Here is a 14,526-nt window from a genome sequence, read left to right on the forward strand (position 1 = left end):
TTAAAAAAAAAAACAAATGTCATTTGAAGTGCTCGCTGTGCTCGCAAAACACATGGAATTCTATTATTTTGATAAAATAATTGGTTTTCGTTAGTTCATGAAGCAGTTCTTATATATTAGTAATCATGTCGAAGAAAATTCAACATTTAGTTGTGGATACCACAGCTTTTATCAGAGCTGCTAACCTTCAGGAGATGGCTGAAAATATGTACACGGTTCAAGAGGTAATTGACGAAATTACTAATGACCGACAAAGAAGGAAGCTCGTCGTGCTGCCCTACGACTTAAAAGTTAAGGAAGTCTTCACAGAAAATATAAAGTTTATCACAGAATTTTCTAAAAAAACTGGCGACTATACTAGTCTCTCTGCCACAGACATTAAGGTTATGGCTCTGGCTTACCAGATTGAGAAGGAAAAGGTTGGTGTAGAACACCTGAAAACTGAGCCAACTATGCAGAGAACGGTTAAAGTTACTGGTCTGCCTAACTTTAACTCCAATGTTGAAAATAAAACTAATTCAAATGAGAAAGAGTCAACTCCCTCAGAAGAATCTAAGCCTGTCGAAGAACCGAAACCTACAGAAGTACCAAAAGCTAATGAAGACACTCCAAAGCCAGTGGACTGGTCCAAAATTAACATACCTGGTGCGCATGGTGCCAAGCAAGGCACAGACTGGTCTACTATAAAGATAGAAAGTTCAGATGCAGTACATTTCGATGTACAGAAACTTCTACATGATAATGCTAAAGACCAGAAACTAGCTGAAGATATTGCTGAGCAAATAAAAAGCATGGATTTAAGAGATGGCGAAGATGTAGACAATCTGATTACTAAAGTATCTTCTGATGAGGAATCAGAAAGCGAAGAATATTCCGAGTCTGATGACAGTGATGGTGGGGAATGGATAACACCAGGCAACTTGGCAGAAAAAAAGAAAGAGATGGACATGGGAGAATTTGAAGACAAGGCAGTGGAAGTAGCTACAATAACTTCAGATTTTGCCATGCAAAATGTCCTTAAACAAATTGGTTTGAATGTAACAGCCATTGATGGTCGCATAATAAGGCAACTTCGTACATTCATATTTCGCTGCACAACCTGTTTCAAAACTACCAGTGTGATGACAAAGCTTTTTTGCCCAAAATGTGGGCATGCCACTTTGAAAAAGGTTGGAGTGAGTATAGATGAGGAAGGGAATCAACATATTCACATAAACGGGAGAAAACCGTTGACTGCCAGAGGAAAACGTTTCAGCTTGCCCACTCCAAGAGGCGGTCAACATTTCCAGTATCCAATTTTAACGGAAGACCAACATATTCATAAACGGTTTGCGACTAAAATGGCACGCAATAAAACTAATGCTCTGGACCCCGACTACACAGCTGGATTCTCACCATTTGTTATGAAGGATGTCAACTCTAAATCTGCTGTCCTTGGCGTCCGAGCGAATAAACAAGATGTCAAATACTGGATGAAGAATTACTCTAAGGGAAAGAAAAAGTAAACTTATTTAAAACATATATTAAATGTATAAATTGATACTGTTACACAGTTGAATTCATTGATAAGTAAATCCTTATTCCTTAATTATTATACAAAATATTGTTATAAAAGATGTTTGTGCAATAGGCAAGACCATTACTTTTGACACAAGAAAAATTAAATACATTTTACCATTTTGTATGATATGCATTCTTACTTTCATCTTTCATATACAAAATTGATAAACAAAATCTTAATATATTATTGTACAATTCAACAACATTCAGTTCTTGGCTAGTTTTTCTTCAAAAAAGTTGAACACTGAATCCATGCATGAATACGAAGTCATTTCGTGTTTTGGATGGCCTGTAACAAAACATATTTGTAATAATATTGAGCATATGGAAAGCATGACTTTGTACACTGTCAACCAAATTAAAAATATCAAATAACTAATTTTAAACATCTGTTCTGCATGTCTAGTGCAGTGCTGCGTCTACACTGATAGCAGCAGATGTATATTTGCAGATACTGTCATATAACTCTTATCTGAGACCAGACGAGGCGCACTGTTAGGTTTTCATACTATCAAACCAGTCAGTTATTGTCAATGATCACATTGCATCAATGTGATGTGAAGCGATCTTATTTGTACCTTAATTACTATTGCATTTACAACCTTGGAATTATAAAAAGTGAACAATGCGTACCAGCCGAGACCATCGGTATTTCTCCATTTCTGGTAGGCATGGGCGTGTCCAAAGGTTTGTTTGATGATATCCAATTTATTGCAGTCTGTAACAGATTAAAATATATGTGTAAAAACTACAATAAATTGCGTAAGATTGATATATAATATGATTAATATGTATAAAATGAAGTCATTGCTAGCACATCCCATTGCATAATTTGAGACAATTAGACTTACAAGAAAAATATTTGCCCAAAGTTTGCCCATAGATTTGTGTAGGAAATAGAGTTGATTTTGCTTTGTTTGAAAATTGCAGGAAACAAAACAACAAATGCAACTCTGCTTCGATTGATTTAAACGTCATAATTTCATAGAAGTTTATTTAACTCTCCCACTATTGACAAGGTTAACTAACCATTCAAGAACCTTATTGCAAGGACATACAGTTTAAAATGGTCAGTTAATTGTATTTATTTTTGTAAGTTTTACCTGTGTAACATAATCAGGTATACTCTTACTAGAGAACCCATGCACAGAGTCCGTCATGGCAATAGCCTTTACTCTCTTCTTAAACTCGTTCTTATTCTTTAAAGCCAGGTTCATCGTCACCACGCCGCCGTAACTGTGGGCCACGATGAGAATCGAGGACGCCTTCGTGTTGGCAACGTATTTGTCCCACACGTACTGCGCGTGTTCATCTGGTGTGCCGCTTTTCGGTATTTTATTGCCAGTTGTTAGGTAGTTGTCGTTTGTATTTAGCACTATAACTCCATAGTCTTTGGCCACTGCGCGTTTTATGTAGGGTATTTGTGTACCTTTATCGAGGTTTTCGTTGATGATGAGACTGAAAAAATATGAAGGAATGTATTTAAAATAGGTATACATATAGGCTGTGTAGCGTATGAGCAGGAGAAAGGTGCCTTTAGTCTCATACTCCTTAGTTGAGAACTCAGAATTTTTATTTATTCGTAGAAACTTACGATCGTGCCCATTGGCCAGCGCGCACGGCCCCCGAGCCATGTATGAGCAGGAGAAGGATATCTTTTGTCTCATATTCCTTGGTGGCAAATATGAAAGTGCCACTTGCCGGCTTACTGTCAGAAGGGACTGGAAGCCTCATCATATTCTCCTGTAAAGTTTAATATGCGAGGTAAGCAATTGTCACTACATGACTTTTAATTTACAACTAGTCAAATCCCTCAAATGCATAAAATTATAAGGCTTAAAATCTTGCCCATGCAGGTGTATTCCCATTTGTCCTCGTTCCACATGACCATCGCCTTACATGAGGTTGGGACAAATGGGATTGATTTATGAATGAATGTACCTATTCTCACCTGTGCCCAACAGGGACAAATAGTCATACACCCTTATGCTGAGTTTATTATAGTAAATATTGACTTTTTTTGTTGAGTTGTGGATGACTGTGGCAGGCAATCAAAACCTATCAGTTTCTAGCCCTCCCTAAACATTATCAAAGCCACACTTTTTTATGAAATTAAAAAATGATTTGTTTATATAAAGTGGTAATTACAAAGATTGGCAAAAATGACCATTAACTAACATCATCTTTTTGATTTTTTTTATAGAGTGCCTATATGTCCAGATAGCGAAAAAGATGTGTTGTGTGTGACTTAGAGTTAAAAATGTAAAACATGGAAGATATTTCGATTAGTTGAAATAATCCCACAGTCTAAATTGTCCCCCAGCACCGCACAGAGTTTTTTGGACTATAAAGTGGCAAGGAGGCTTGAATTGTGTTTTTTTAAACAGTCCGTTCAAGGGTTAAAGGATGCTGGTACTGGAAAAGGACCCTAGTTTTCAGTACACTGACCTGTGTTTCTAACAGATGGTAGACATAGTCGGTGACAACCATGCCAACATTCTCATAGTGCACCTGGCATTCCTGCTGCAGCTCACTCACATTAAACTCAAATAGCTCCTCCCCGGGAACTCCGTCTACAATCTTTCTGAGCTCCCCTTCTGTAAAGTTATGTAGTCAACAAAGTTATTGGCTGCACATTCAAGCAAATACATTTATATGAAGACATGTGGAGCAAAAAATGTTATTGACGTACAGTCATGCATTACACATACAGTAATCTACTAACTTTAAAACTCATTTCATAACAATTACTTACTCAATACTTTAGTTTGGTACCAGATATCAACACTAAAATACTTACTTGAATTGAAAGCATATCCAAGGTCTTTCAGAGCCTCTACCGGCGGCTTACGGCCCGGCACTGTGGACCCTTCTGCGTTCATCTGGCTAAAGTTATTAGTATGGTTCCGCAGAAAATACTTTGATTTCAGGCGGAACAGGCTTCGCAACTTCGACATTTATGGATGGCTCATCGATGCAGCCTTGATCCAGTCAATATTGCAAAAAAAAAAACTTGAAACGCAATTGCAGTCTGAAATCCTGTTATTGAAACTTTTGTTATTGAAGCTTGCAAATATGGAGATGCCGTGTAATACCAGAGATGGCTTGTATTTATACGAGAACACGTAATCACTAATAAATGTACCTATAAAAGTATAAACTCAAAACTATTCTTAGCAATTGTTTTCGTTTTAGTGATAAGTAAGTAATAATGCCCATTGCCCGGCGGAGCTCACAATGATAACGACATAAACTTGACAAGTTGACAATGACAGTCTAGTTGTCAAACAAGTATCGTTCGGAAACTATTAAATTTTACGAGAATGCTGCTTGCAACGTGTACCATGCGTGCATGTTGTACGCGCAAGTAGCTCTCGCTTTCACTTACTCCAGCCACATGCAGCTCTCACCTCAACCTGCCGAACGTCACTCATTTGATTTCATCCTTGGTAAAGTGTAAAGTAGAGGAGAAGAGTAATTTCCAATATCTGTAAACATTTGAATATTGTCTGTAGTTTGACCATTTAGCGACTTTGAAGAAGCAAGAACGGCACGATATTGCTCATTTACTGCTACTTACCGTTGGTCACAGCAAAGGAACACCAAATAAAATGTAAATACGAGTTAAAATCTTTTATTGAAGTCTCCTCACATATGAACAAAGTTAAATCGTTGTTACTTCGCGCTGTTGTAGCATGGCGTGACTGTTAGTCGTTGTCGTGGTTAAACCGTGGTCAGTTGATGGCTTCCAACTCACGTTGGAGCTGTAAACAAAGCTAGATTTTATTAAGCTTGAAATTTTATGGAAGGGTACCTCGTTGTCGTGGTTAAACCGTGGTCAGTTGATGGCTTCCAACTCACGTTGGAGCTGTAAACAAAGCTAGATTTTATTGAGCTTGAAATTTTATGGAAGGGTACCTATCAGAAGCGTTGCCATAACAATGGACATTGCGGCCGCAACGCTGCTATTAATGTGAATTTTTGTCATTAAAGAGATTAGTGTTACAGAACTCGTTTATAAACATAGCTCTTTTTCATCGTCCTCAAATAACTATATCCCACATATGTAACTCATAGCCGTTAGGCGGGTATGGCACATGTTCGAAATCTAGACGTAGGTATGCTTGCACGCGGAGCATTTAACTAGCACACTGTGCAGTTTATATACATCGTGTAAACAATGGTTCGACAAAGCGTGCGGGTTCATTTACTCGAATATGCAAGTAACCCGAGCGACCTTTTCGAATGAAAGTAAATATACATGCGCCGTGTGCAAGCATTTAACAGATTTTATAACTTTCAATATAATTATGTGAACTAGGGAATAAAAGGGAAAGATCTACGAAAACCATATTATAGAAAATACTTATTTATTATAAAATACTTAAAGCAACTTTACTCATTTTAACTACACATACATAACGATCGTACATCTCCCATAATCGACATAACCATAGAGAAGAACAGCATATAATAATAATAACAACTCTACATAGTCTAAAATTCTAAATAATTTTCTCAATAACAAGTACAATCTAATGAAACATGCTAGCCGCAACAGACGACCCTATAGCCTATTTAATAGGTACACTTTATGAAACATTAAAAAGGTTTTTTTTTCAGTTAGATGATTTTACACGCCAGCTGATTTCATTCCTGTTGTAATACAACAAAATTTAGAGCCACGTGACCTCTTGCAATATCGGCAACTTGCAATTCTTCTATATAGTCATACGGCCATATATCATAAATATCATAATATGTAAATTAACATGTTCGTCTGTTACGGCTGTGCACTTATTTTGATCTACAATATCTACATCAGCGTCTACATTACAAAAACCGGACAAGTGCGAGTCGAACTCGCCCACCGAGGGTTCCGTACTTTTTAGTATTTGTTGTTATAGCGGCAACAGAAATACATCATTAGTGAAAATTTCAACTGCCTAGCTATCACGGTTCATGAGATACAGCCTGGTGACAGACGGACGCACGGACGGACGGACAGCGGAGTCTTAGTAATAGGGTCCCGTTTTTACCCTTTGGGTACGGAACCCTAAAAATGCAGTCTCAAAGGAAATATCAGGACTTTTTAACATAATATATCAGCAAATTATAAGTACAGTCAGCAGCAGAAGTTGTTAAGCGGGCGAGGTGTTCAAAATTACCTTGACGCGCTCTTACTTAAGTTGCGTCAAGATAATTTTGAACACCTCGCCCGCTTAGCAACTATTGCTGCTGACTGTACAAGTTATAAATAAATATATATAAATTTACAAATATTGTAGGTATATATAACAAAAGATTCATATTGTTAATGGAATAATTACATACTTAAAATCTAACTACTATAGTTAGCCTATATTCTACATTATTCGATATTATGAACATGGGGCTATTCATAAATTACGTCATTTCAAATTAGGGGGGGGGGGTCTGGACATCGGATGATGGTAGCATGACGTAGGAGGAAACGGGGTCTTTCGAAGCATGATTTTTGGATGATTTTAGGGCGGGGGGGGGGGGTCAAAAATCGTCAAAAATCGATGACGTAATTTATGGACAGCCCCCATGTCCCCAAGTTATTTTTGCTTAGAGAATTTAGCTTTGTCGAGGTATTATCAATTATAACATGTTGATTGTATGTGTTGTGTGCGTTACGTTACACATTCAAAGAATTAAAAGTTTAAAAAAATATTCAGTCCTTTTACGGGAGTTTGCATACGTCGCTTTCTTGTCATATAAAGCCTGACCAGTAATATATGACCATTGTCAAGAGGGTGCTGATATTTTAATGTGACAGTTCAGTATAGTATGAAAAAAATAGTTCCAGTGTAATTCCGCAACATGGCGCGTGATCATATATTCCTGGTAAGGCTTTACATAAATATAATGAGCATCAGAAATGGATAAGCAGTTCATATGTTCACACTTTCTTGCACTTGGTCTTATTTCCATAGCAATAAAGTTGCTTATTTAATTTTGAACACCTACCCCACTTACCAACTTCTGTTGCTCACTATACTTACTTACTTGTATCTGAAATAAACGTTAATAAATTTTTGTCGGACATGCCTGAACCAGGTAAGAATAAATACATGCAGATGTAGTGTATAATTGTTTTTTATCGTATTTTCTCGGAAACGTTCGTATTTGTCATGCTACTTCAGTCAACGTCAGTACTTTTTGTACCGAGACTGACTGAAATAGCAAGACACGTTCGTACGTTTCCGTGAAAATACGATGGAAAATAATTATGCACGGTATCGTCTTGGGTCGTCCCATTCGTTTTTCGTCAAGTTCTTAAATTAGTCATATTCTGCTTTCGTCACGCATTCTACATTGAAAGCCACCGACGATTGTGACGAATGTAGAATGAGTGACGAAAGCAGAATAGGACTAATTTAAGAACTTGACGAAAAACTAATGGGACGACCCAAGACGATACCTTATGCACTACATCTGTGCATTTGGCATTTGTCACCAGCCATTTATACAATAATTCTAATCGACAAGTGTCCCTGGTATATTATTGTAACTTGCCCACTTGAGTATCAACATTATAGATTCGTGGCCATTGACTTTGTCAATATAGAACTCAGGGTCTTAACTTAAACGGTGATTAATGATTCGAATTCGAATTTAGATTTTAAATATTAATAATTAAGCCGTCATTCACTGCCGACTGAAAAAGGCAAAGGGGAAAAGAGCAAGATACAGCTAGCGTCATGCGGAACGCCACATTAGAACCCAACTCTGTATATCCCAACTGTTATGAATCCGTAAAGGTTTTTAGGATGAGAAATACGTCTAGCATAAATGGACTCTAGCTACGTTTCGTCCAACAATACATCCTCCTAGCCAAAGTAGTGGCGCAGTACACCGCGCACGTATATCAGACCTGCTCGTCCAGAGCCACGCGGAACACGTCCTCGTAGTCGCTCACGAAGTGCACGTCGATGTCGTCCTTGATGAACGACGGAAGGTCGTCGAAGTCGCGCCGGTTCTCCTCGGGGAGGATGACGCATTTCACGCCGACTCGTTTTGCCTGTCAAACACGGAACAGTTTAAGTTTTTGGCGCCAATATGACTAGGAAACATACATTCAAGTCACACTCATCTTGCAATTATTATTGCGGAATGATTTCCTTTATTTGCTTTCAACGGCGCGCCCTATTTTTAATTTAAGTATACACACTTAGCGCCACTTGCACCATCCCACTAACCCGGTGTTAACCGGTTAAACCGTTAACCCAGTGTGAAATTGTACTGGTAACCATGGTAACTCCAGGTTTACCCGGTTATCCCTGGGTTACTGAATGGTGCGAGTGGCCCTTAACCGCCTACTTAATGTGTAGTTTACTGACGCGCCGTCGCAGTTGTATGTGTTGCAGCCACAAGTGCGTACGTGGTCTAAGGAACTTAGAAACCGCTCTTATATGGATCCGTGTATCCGGTTCGGTAAGGGCACAAAGTAAACTCCCCCCTTCTTAATCCCGCCCACACGCGGAACACGCGGCCCGTGACCGAGAGCTCGCCCGTCATGAGCACACGTACGGGACGAGCAGCGGCGTGGTGGACGGTCCCTGGGCAGGCCTATGGTACTCTCCCGCGTGACCTCGGATATAAACCTACGCGCCGCCTACCGTTGGCGGAACAAAGCCCGTAGGCTGCCACACGTTCTCACCGCCGCGCTCACTTTTTGTATAAGAGTTAAGTATCTGTTCTATATAATCTGTGCCATGGGTTTACTTACCACTACAATCGTTTCCTATGAGCCGGCCGACTGGGGGTCTATAGGCGTTGCGCTTACGGGAACGTGCAGACGAATCTAATAATCTATAACCTGCACTTACCGCTATGATCTTCTCCTTGATGCCTCCTACGGGTAGTACACGTCCCGTGAGCGAGATCTCGCCCGTCATGGCGAGCTCCCGTACGGGGCGACGTAAAGCCAGTGACAGTAACGCCGTGGTGATGGTGCAGCCGGCTGATGGACCGTCCTTTGGCGTCGCGCCTTCGGGCACGTGCAGGTGGATGTGACTGGAACAACCAAATCGTAGTTAACAGAGTAGATAACAGTACGTCGTACAGAAGTTTCGCTGCCTAACAAAACCATACGTCTCACTCTCTCATTAAGCAAAATGTGAGCCGCAAATACACATTGGACCAAGATATTGGACTGCAGGTGGAATACCACCCTTAGCGCTGCTATTTCCAAACTACGGCCTACTGGGCCCGACAAACTAGGCCGAGAAATATGCCAAATTCATCCCCGGCCCGTGGAAAGGAAGCACACGCCCCTTATTCGGTCTATGTCTCTGATCTTATGTGCCACGTAATAAACTGAAGATAGCTAATTTCTCCAGACTGCATCTTCGGGTGAGATAACATTACGCATTATTCTAGGCCGTTAAGCCTTTGAACGCCAAGGCTATCGTCATTGTATACCTCGTCGGAATGCACGAAGGTTGGAGGCGAAAGAGTTAAAGATTCTCACCCGAGTGACTCACCTAGTGTTAAGGAAAGTGTTGTCCGGATGGTGTTTGTGCATGTAGTTCCTCGCGACAGTGAGCGCGATGCGCGCGGACTCCTTCATGACGTCACCGAGGTGGCCGGTCAGCTCTAGCGAGCCCATCGGTGACTTGTCGTCTTGGTGCGCGTTGCGAAGTGCCGTTTCTATGTAGAGAGTGCTGCCACCTGTTGACAATGATAGACGATTCATTTTACAAATTTCAGACTCAAAGGAACCGTTTTGCAATGGTTGTTGAGCGTTATGAGATGTTTTAAAGCGACCAATGGAGTGTGCGTATCTACTGACAGATAATGTACAGTCCACTTCATAAATATGTATTCATTTTTTCACAACTTCATAAATATGTATTAATTTTTTCACCTTATTGCAATGCATTAATGTGTTAGGAAAATACACAGAGGGGAAAAGGAATAGAAATGGGCAAAACCTTATCAACTTTGCTTTTGAACATGGCTTAACCATCCTAAACAGTCAATCCAAGAAAAGAGAATCGCGAAAATGGACCTGGATTTCTCCAGGAGGACGTGTTAAAAATGAAATCGAATTCATCCTAACCAACCAGCCCAAAAACTTTGAAGATACAGGCGTTGTGAACAACATAAATTTGAATTCAAATCATAGGATGGTGCGAGCTAAGTTGAAAGTGAAACCGCAAAAGAAACCAAGACCAAATCCTAACCCTAAACTTCTAAAGATATGTGGCAACGCTTTCGAACAAATTGATAAAATTAGCAAGGATACCTTGAGCAACTTCAACACGGAAACAAAGAATCTAAGCGTCCAAGAAAAATAGGCAAATTTTACCTAAAAATAAAATTTATATTAAGTTACTTACCTTGTTCCAAGCCTTCAAATTGAGATGGCGACATTCGTTTCATACTGGCAACACCACAGTTCCGATGACGTCAGGCGCAATACCGGCTTTTATAACGGGTTTTTTCCATGCTTTTTCGAATCCAGCTGGCAGGCTGCGCGCCAATGCTCAGGTCATTGGACTCTCAATTTGATTATCTTGACCTACCGTCCAATAGTATGACGGTGGACGGTAGGTAGCCACTGTAGATAGACAGGTGGCAAAATAGCCACTGTGGGTAGACAGGTGGCGAAATTTTGTTATGTAAACAAACACAGTATTCAGAGTTGCTGAAGGTACTTGTTTTGTTTACAGAGGTAGCAGGTATTTCATTGACATAGCTGAAAAGACAAGCTTAAAACTAAACCCTAATGCTGAAATAAAAACTTTAATAAATAATACTTACTCTTGCTGAAATATAAGTATTATAATTATGATAAAATGCGTATGTGAATGAAATTAATCGTGTAGAGAAAATAAAATCTAAAATTTTACAAAATGCCAGCAGGCAGCAATGAAATCAGGCTTGGAACAAGGTAAGTAACTTAATATAAATTTTATTTTTAGGTAGTATTTGTCTATTAAGTTGACTGTACCTTGTTCCAAGCCTTCAAATTGAGAAGTGTTTGTTATCGACTGCTGGATGAGAAAGGATTGTTTATATTAAAAAGATCGCCAATGTGAATAAAAGACTAGATAGATTTATAAGAAAACCTGTATTGCATTACTATAAAAATCAACTAACACCTGATTGGTATGACCTTATATTAATTAATATTGATTAGAATACGTGTATTATATCGTATCAAAACATCTATCTAAAGGATTAGAATGTGAATTAAGAGTATTAACTGTTTTTCTATAAAACTTATGAAATGTAGTCGCACTTTGCCAATTGCCTCTTTCTAAGATATCATTAATATTATGATTATCAAGCCAGCCCGACGAAGCAACTGCGGAACGGACACTGCCCGCACTACTGTTTATATTAGCGTCTTTGAGGACTGCCTTTACCCATCCACCAATGATGGTTCGTGAAGCTGGCTTTACAGGACCACATATAGAAATAAATAGGTTATTTATATTCCCTCTTCGGTTCTGAGACAAGGAAATTAATAATTTTATCCAATAAACGGGATCTATATTTTTATTGTAATCACACGTTAACAATTTCCAACCAGATTGCCTGCGCGATGAACTGTCCGTCTTGGAACCGAATTCGGGCCAAAATATAATACAGTCAGAATCAATCTTACAACTGGAATCATTTATACTCAATAACGTCAGGTCGTGTACGCGTCGCCCTGAACAAAGCAATAACAAAATCGCACATCTCTTAGACACCTCAAATAAACTGGTTTGTACAGGTTCGTTATTCTCCAAATAAGTACACAAATCTCTCACATCCCATATACTCTCCTTACGAGACATTGGTCTACTCAAAGCTATAGCTTTCAAAGCCTGGCGAACAACTATATGCGAGCTCAGCGGTGGGCCTGAACGTACGGGACAAAAAGTTGAGACAACAGATTTGTGTAGGCAAATTGTACTATGCGATAACTTTTCTACTAGTGGCTCTGTGAGCTGTAGACCTCGCGAGCAGAGCTTGAAATAACATGGTGCTAAGAGCTTTAAATACACCGTGTTTTTTTTTATTTCCGTTAATTTCAAGGGTGCATTCCTGAGCTTAAATCAAGTAACTTTCTCAAAGACACCGATGTTCTAATTAAGTCCATTTCGGAGATAATCCATAATTTATTTTTTTACTATAAGGCCTCTACAAGCGTGTACACTTGCCTTAGGGCCGGCTTACATATTGATTAGTGTTTAGAATGAGTTCATACATTTGCTACTAAACTTAAGTACAATCTCGGTCGATTGATGTACGAAATGACATTGATATGTCACAGATTTCAATTGTTTGGTTGAGTTAAATGTAATGCCCGTGTTACAACAACGCTATATGCTACATTTAATTACTTTTTAACCAAAAAAAAAAAACAAAATTTTTAAATTAACTATGCCATTTAGTTCTTATAAACGTACTTAACTATACCCCGAAGTTAACGGAATTCAATAAAAACACGGTGTAAGTATAGTAAATTAAAGAAAAACAATACGAAATTTATGTGTAAAAAAATACAAAAAGTTATAATATCCCAGCATACAATTACTGGGGATCGAACCCAGACCCTCTGTGCAAACAGAAAAAGCGAACGTTTACAAACTGAGCCAAATAGTTCTTAGATGGGTTGACGAAATTTAGCTACTCCTTCTCAAATTAAAATTAGTTAAAATTAAATATCTAAATACCGCCTAAACCAGCGATATTTTTTTTCTGCATTTTTTGCTATTACAGTGAAACCTGGATAAGTGAGAATTCAAGGGACGAGCAGATTGGTCTCACTTAAAGAGGTATTCCACTTACCCAGGCTCTCAGTTAGCCAGGTACAAAAAAAATTCTGTCCCATTTACAGAGGGTCCCATTAATAGAGGTGAGACTAGAGGATATTTCAGTTATAGAGGTGGTTAATAAGGTATTTTGTAATTATCTTTAAAAATAAATAAGGTAAAATAATCCTTGTCCCTAAATATTTTTTAAGTCTGTTAATTATTTCTTTAAATTTAATTTGAATGATAATATTTTCAAATGATAGTTTTTTTTGTTCAATTAAATTTGATATGGACTTCATTGCCTCTTAGAAAATTATTAAATGAAAATGTGTTCATTCGTGTTACTTATCAAGATTTCAGCTTTCGTTTCGATAGTTTTAACTACATAAAGTAACTAAATTAAACTTGAAGTTGTTTAGACACAATTAAGCAAATGCGGAATTTGTGGATAGACTAAGAGTTAGTAAGAATACGGAAATTGATCAATAAAGTCCAAGTTAGAGAGGTCATAGACTGACTTTATCTCAGATACAGAGGTCAATTCCTATACAATTCTAAAAAAACAACTAGGAAAATGTAATCTTATAAATATAGTCTCAGTAAAGGAGGTGAACACTCTCTGTCTCAATTATAGAGGTAAATCTGACTATAAAATCACAACAACTAATCCCAGTTATAGAGGTTCGTTTTATCTCACTAACAGAGGTCATTCCGTGCTAAAGTGTCGGGACCGCACCATGAGTCCCAGCTATAGAGGTTTCTCACTTATCCAGGTCCCACTTAACCAGGTTTCACTGTAACTCTGTAAACATGTTTCAAAAAGAAAAAAGTCTTATGATATCGATACGACTATTTGTTTAGGCGCCAGGTATCACGACTCCGCCATTTTTAAAAATTTCCAAAAACCGGATTGACAAAAAAATTTTATTTAGTCATAAAATTCGGTCACAAAATTTCACGAGAATCGGTTAAGGCGACGGTAGCGGTGGGTAAAATTTCAGATTCTGTCAATTTACCCCATTTTACACACAAGCGCACTTCACGCACACTACCTCACTTTACTGGGACAGGTCAGTGACCCATCATGTTTTTTTTAAGATTGGACTTTTAGTTTAGTATTGACCACTAGCCTCCTTTGAGGGTAAAAGCGTTCCATTGAAAGATGAAAGAGAAACAATGCATT

The 14,526-nt window shown here is 38.5% G+C and overlaps 3 protein-coding genes across 3 annotated transcripts in view; 1 reads left to right on the forward strand and 2 right to left on the reverse strand.

Moving 5' to 3' along the window:
- The first annotated feature begins 35 nt into the window (after positions 1–35).
- LOC134798866 (RNA-binding protein NOB1) lies at positions 36–1,548 on the forward strand. The gene has a single exon (XM_063771257.1). It carries the CDS (start codon positions 126–128, stop codon positions 1,503–1,505), a length of 1,380 nt encoding a protein of 459 aa, XP_063627327.1. The 5' UTR covers positions 36–125; the 3' UTR covers positions 1,506–1,548.
- On the reverse strand, positions 1,508–4,777 carry LOC134798867 (FAM172 family protein homolog CG10038). The gene is made up of 6 exons (XM_063771258.1): positions 4,361–4,777; positions 4,009–4,157; positions 3,155–3,303; positions 2,664–3,018; positions 2,194–2,278; positions 1,508–1,849 (listed from the first exon to the last, which is right to left on the reverse strand). Exons 1-6 carry the CDS (start codon positions 4,515–4,517, stop codon positions 1,767–1,769), a joined length of 978 nt encoding a protein of 325 aa, XP_063627328.1. The 5' UTR covers positions 4,518–4,777; the 3' UTR covers positions 1,508–1,766.
- A 405-nt stretch (positions 4,778–5,182) lies between these two features.
- LOC134798868 (lon protease homolog, mitochondrial) overlaps positions 5,183–14,526 on the reverse strand; it is a 31,780-nt gene continuing 22,436 nt past the window's right edge. The window contains exons 13-16 of the mRNA XM_063771259.1: positions 10,074–10,260; positions 9,417–9,603; positions 8,462–8,608; positions 5,183–5,324 (exon numbers count right to left, since the gene is read on the reverse strand). Coding sequence (XP_063627329.1) covers positions 5,295–5,324; positions 8,462–8,608; positions 9,417–9,603; positions 10,074–10,260 — 551 coding nt within the window. The 3' untranslated portion in view covers positions 5,183–5,294. The remainder of the gene's footprint in view (positions 5,325–8,461; positions 8,609–9,416; positions 9,604–10,073; positions 10,261–14,526) is intronic.

The sequence above is a fragment of the Cydia splendana genome, chromosome 17, assembly GCF_910591565.1.
Source record: "Cydia splendana chromosome 17, ilCydSple1.2, whole genome shotgun sequence".
Taxonomy (NCBI): domain Eukaryota; kingdom Metazoa; phylum Arthropoda; class Insecta; order Lepidoptera; family Tortricidae; genus Cydia; species Cydia splendana.